This window comes from Helianthus annuus, chromosome 13, assembly GCF_002127325.2.
Source record: "Helianthus annuus cultivar XRQ/B chromosome 13, HanXRQr2.0-SUNRISE, whole genome shotgun sequence".
Lineage (NCBI taxonomy): Eukaryota > Viridiplantae > Streptophyta > Magnoliopsida > Asterales > Asteraceae > Helianthus > Helianthus annuus.
In genome coordinates this window covers 138,702,332-138,708,343 of record NC_035445.2, presented here as the reverse complement: position 1 = coordinate 138,708,343, position 6,012 = coordinate 138,702,332, and the positions used below count along the sequence as shown (strand labels likewise).

Below are 6,012 nucleotides of genomic sequence, written 5' to 3'. Positions count from 1 at the left end.
TTATATAAAAAATAGTAAAAAATAAAAAAAAAAATTTGGGTGTTTTTTAGATTTTTTTAGGTATTACTGTTTGTGTTCACACTAGTTCTCGCGGTTCTCGCAATAAAGGGTGGTTCCTAACGGATCTTTGTCCTATATATATATATATATATATATATATATATATATATATATATATATATATAGTGGAGAGTTCAAATGAGAAGAATTAAAAATTAAGAATAAAGGATAAAAGGTAATTTGAGCAAATCATTAATGAGTCTATTATTTATTTTTGTTATTCAAATTAATGAACTCTAATCATTTAATAAACCTATCTTATAAAATAGTTGTGCACCTTACACAATAAAAACAATCCTATACATGATCTTACATTTTCAACGTTTCCTACACCATTAAAACAAGATTTTGGTGTAGGATACATAATGTGTAGGACTCACACACTTTTAAATAATTTTGTGACACATAATAAAATATGTGTAGGCCATAAAATTTTAAATAATTTTGTCATTTCTAATAAAATTTATGTAGGAGCCAATACATTAATGATGGTGAAGGAGAAATTTATGTTTGAATTAATAAGACTTTAGTAACTCTTAAAAATATTTATTAATTCTCAACATCAAAATGTCAATTCTAGCCTTACTAATTAAAACATTAATTAAAAGTGGACAAAAATGATATATTGATTCACAACCATTGATCAAAAAAATATAGGGTTTAGATTAATTCATGTATTCTTCTTTTAAGAATATTCTTCTCAAATGAACCTCCCCCTATATATATATATATATATATATATATATATATATATATATATATATATATAGGAAAAGGATCATGTGAGAAGTGATAGGCTAGTTGAGAAACTTGAGAAGCATTCTGGACCACACATTTTTCTAAGCCTTTCGTAATATACACATATGTATAGTTTAAAATTGACTATATACATATGTGTATAACTCAATATACATATATGTATATAGTCAATTTTAAACTATACATATGTGTATATTACGAAAGGCTTAGAAAAATGTGTGGTCCAGAATGCTTCTCAAGTTTCTCATATAGGGTGGACTTCTCTTAGGATCCCTACCCTATATATATATATATATATATATATATATATATATATATATATATATATATATATATATATATATATATATATATATATATATATAAAGAGCCGATAAGAAAGCTTTGTTTAGTCTCGTTCAATTTTTATGAAAGTTTGGTTGATTATAAATGACAAAACACAAAAGATCAATAGCAGATTATATATAGAGGGAGGGAGGGGGAGAGACATAGAGAGGAACCAAGTTTGCTCCATCAACACTAAGAACAAAGGATATAAAATGCAATTTTGCATATAGTTAGTTAAAAACATAATTTGTAATTTTTGTTCTACCATAAATGATTAGTGGCCACAATTACAGTTCGTAAATACGGATTCCTTTCATATTAAGATCATAATATATATATATATATATATATATATATATAGAGAGAGAGAGAGAGGAAGGTTAACATACAAAAAGTCTTATCGTACTTCACGTACGCGACAAGTGTAACCATCAGATCAGGGCCATAATCACGCATGGGATCAATTATTTAGTGATAATCACGCATGGGAGCATAAATAATCATGCATGGGAGCGTTAATAACGCTTGGAAATGTAATCACGCACGTTGTTTTTCTGTCGCAATCACGCATGGGAGCATAATAACGCATGGAAATGTAATCACGCACGTTGTTTTTCTGTCGCGTACGTTAACGTACGTTAAGCCCTTTTGTACATTATACTTTCTATATATATATATATGTGTGTGCGTGTGTATATATATATGTATATATATACGTATATATATATATATAGGTAAAGTGTAGGGTACAAATTACCTAATCGTACATTACATACGCGACAATATTAGCCATACACGTGTCCTGATTCGTTTTTTCTTAAATAAGATTAAATCAGACAATTAATTCAATCATCTGAGGGCAAATTCGTCTCTTCATTCAATCAGCGAGCGAGAAGTTCGTTACACTAATATCCCGGTAATTATCATTCGAATCAGTTTCAAATTTTTCATAATTCTCAAATTGTAGTTTTCGTTCTTCTGTGATCCACAGAGCAGCACTAGACGAGCAGATGTTGATTTTGAAGAAAGTCGACCGATCGGTGATCATGCTCAATTATCTGCATATCAGAGAGTTTCGATTGAGGATGTTTTAAATCCGCGACCTGCAAATCCAAATCCAATTGCAAGTACAAGTGCTGTAAACGAGTGTTCTAATGGTAATTATGTTAATTTAGATCTCTAAATTGTTCGTATACTTGTTTTTTTGTTTAATCGTAGCACTGATTTTAGATTGTTGTAGTTGTTTTTAAAGTTTGAATGTTCAGTATATTTTTGACATGAAAGCAACATGTACAATTTCGCATGTTATGAGTCTTTCAAGTCGCATTTGATGTTTATTTTCTTTACGCATTTTCGCATGTTATGGTATAAGAAATCGCATATATAAAACAGATTAATCAAAATCATCAATTTCGCATGTTTTTGTTCATACATTCCGCATGTGTTGTTGTTCTTTTACGATGAAATGATGCTGTTATTAATATATCTCATGTAACTAGTCCGATAATTCGCACGTTTTTTTTTTGTTTTTCTGATTTGATTCATGTAGATGAAAGGGTTTACATTCCAGAGCTTCAAGCATCAGCTACACCTGTGGTTGGAGTGCAATTTATCTCTATTGAACAAGCATATGCGTTTTACCAATCATATGCTAAGTTAGCTGGTTTTTCTATTCGGAAAGGTGGTGAAGTACACAGTGGTGGTATAATCAAAACTAAGTATTTTGTTTGTTCTAAAGAGGGACATAAGCCACTGTGTATTGACGATCGTTATTCGAAGTCAAAAAAGCAATTCAAAACAAGGAACAGGGGGAATATTAGAACCGGATGCAAAGCTCAACTTATGATTTGCACTGTGGATGGTAGATTATATACAGTAAAGAGATTTGTTGATGGGCATAATCATAAGTTTGTATGTCAAGATGATATTCACATGCTGCCAACTTATAGAGAATTGTCAGATGTCCAGGAGGAGATGGTATGGGAATTAGGCACTTTAAACCTTGGTCCTGTCAAAGCTTTCCATATAATGAGGAAACGTTATGGTGGTTTCGAGAACGTTGGTGCCACGGTTGATGATTGCAAAAATTTTAGGAAGCGAATTAACAGCTATATAGGAGAATATGATGCTGACATGGTGATTAATAGGATGACTGACAAAAAACAGTATTTAGCTGATTATTCGTTTGAATATTCTCTTGATGATGACAAACGGTTAACTGGTTTGTTCTGGGCTGATGGTTTATGCAAGCTTAACTATATGGAGTTTGGGATGTGATATCGTTCGATGCAACTTTCAAGACAAACATGTTTTTTACTAATTTTCGCATGTTATATGACTTCCTGAACTTGTAATATCGCATGTGTAGACATTGAAGAGGTGGTGTTGAATATATCGCATGTTATACTGTTTGTTTTCGCATGTGATTTTTGTCTATTTCGCATGTTTTCAATGTGTTTTCGCATGTGTTTGTTCAGGTACAAGATGGTATTTGTTCCGTTCACTGGCATTGACAACCACTTTCGAAATGTAACACTTGGAGCTGGGTTGTTGGCATCAGAGAGCATTGAGTCATATAAATGGCTTCTGAATTCATTCTTAAAGTCATTTGGTCGGCAGCCAAAGGTTGTAGTGACGGACCAAGACCCTGCTATGAAACAGGCTATTGAGGAGGTTTTCCCTAACAGCAGACACAAATTATGCATGTGGCACATAATGAAAAAAGTGGCAGATAAGGTATAGCATGCTATATTGTCTTTCGTTAGCGTTTTTTATAATATAGATTTTGTTATAGGCTGATATAAAAAACATTTATTGTTATAGGTTGGACACGAGTTGTGCAATAACGATGAGTTTAAAAGGAGGATGTGCGACATTGTATGGACTGATTCCATTGAGCCCGAAGAATTCGAGAGACACTGGAAGTTGGTGATGATTGAGTTCGGTCTCACTGAAAACAAATGGATTGATGATATGTTTTCGATGAGAAACATGTGGATTCCGGCTTTTTTCCGGCACGACCCAATGTCTGGACTTATGAGAACAACTTCAAGATCAGAGAGTGAGAACCTTTTTTTTTTTGCCAGGTGGCTAATTCACAACTCACTCTCGTAGAGTTTATGAATCATTTTGATGGTGCAATGGATGTCCAAAGGTTCAATCATAGAAAAAATGATCATATTTCAAAGATATACTGAGCCTGCTGATTGGAGCGAAACTACATTGGAAAAAGATGCTGCTAAGATATACACCAGGTCTATATTCTTTGATCAGAGAACAGAGATTTATGGAACAATTTCTGAATGTCTGCCGATGGACACCAAAATAGAGGGTCCACAGATCAGGATATTGTTGAAGGACTTTAAAGCCCATGGAGATGGTTTATTGGAGGTATTATGGCATATATATTTCAAACATGCGATTTTTGATAACTTATATGCGAATTTCATTTTTCAGATCATGATTTTGCAATATGCGATTTTGATATACTCATGCGATTTTAAATTTTATTCATTTAATTGATTTTTAGACATGCGAAATTGTTATGTTACACATGCGATTTTATTTTTTAAATATATTTTTTTTTGGTTTTCCTAGGTGTGGTTCAAGAATCTTGAAAATGATGTAACTGCACAATGTAGCTATTTGCGTTTTGAGCAGTATAGGCTGCTATGCAAACACATCTATTTTCTTTTCAAGTTGTTTGGTGTTAAATAAATACCAAACAAATATGTCATGAAGATATGGACGAAGGATGTGGTGCCGAATGAGTTAAATGTGAAGTACAATCTAAATGCGGGTGGCAAGGATGTGCAACACAAGGCTAAACGTATTGCTCATGAAATCATCCACACAGGGGAGTATTTGGTTAGCAATTTGATTTCCGACCTTGATCAACTTGTTTTAGGGAGGGATCAAATGATGCAGCTTAAAGAGAGAGTTGATCAGAGTCGTATAACCAAGCAACTTGATCCAAAATTTGACCGATTTTCAAAGTTGATTGGTTATCAACAACCAGTTACTAATGCTCCTCCTACTGTCCTTGTGTCGGCTGGTATAAGAAACAAAGGTCGTGGCTCGCATAAAAGGATTAAATTCAAGAAGGAACAAATGATCAGCCGCAAAGGAAAAAGGTCAAGGACATGTAGTGTATGCAATGAAAAAGGTCATGATATTCAGACTTGCGAGATTTTTAAAGCCAAACAACAAGGTAAACAGCAAAAAAAGAATATGAAGGGCGTCCAGATTGAAAATGTTCCCCGAGACAAAGATAACGAGGTCGAAGACGACGAAGAGGAAGATGAGTTTGAAGATTACAGTGGTAGTAGTGATGATGGATCTGAAGAAGAAGATCAGTGGGAGGAGCTTTCAGAAGATGATGAGGATGAGTAATTTTTTTTAAACGTAAATGCGAATTTATATGAAACACATGCGATTTTATATTCATCTGTTTATATCATTTTTTCATGCGATTTTAGTATATAAACATGCGATTTTATATGCATCAGTTTATATTTAGTCTTATATGCGATTTCACTTTTAATACATGCGATTTTGAGTTATCTTGTTTTTTTTTTTTTTGTGGCAAAGATTTCTAAATCATTCATGCGATTTTATATTATAATCAAGAATAAGATTTGTTCAAAACATATACCCAAAATATAAAATAGTTGTTATTGTCTAACACAGCTACAACCATAAAACGATTAAACAAAAATTTAGTTACTTGAAGCAAAGATTTTGTCACGTTCAGCAGAGCTGAACTCCATCTTCTCCTTCACAGTGTTTAGAGCATCTTTCAGGAAAGAGAAGGCTAAGTCATCAGCTCGAGATTGCTCCTTTATATGATTCAAAGCTGCGTCTCTG

The 6,012-nt window shown here is 32.9% G+C and overlaps 1 protein-coding gene across 1 annotated transcript; it reads left to right on the top strand.

Moving 5' to 3' along the window:
• Nucleotides 1-3,294: 3,294 nt before the first annotated feature.
• Nucleotides 3,295-5,538, top strand: LOC110901791 (protein FAR-RED ELONGATED HYPOCOTYL 3-like). The gene is made up of 4 exons (XM_022148573.1): nt 3,295-3,419; nt 3,624-3,882; nt 4,420-4,536; nt 5,326-5,538. The coding sequence occupies exons 1-4, from the start codon at nt 3,295-3,297 to the stop codon at nt 5,536-5,538; spliced, it is 714 nt and encodes a 237-aa protein (XP_022004265.1).
• The last annotated feature ends 474 nt before the right edge of the window (nt 5,539-6,012 follow it).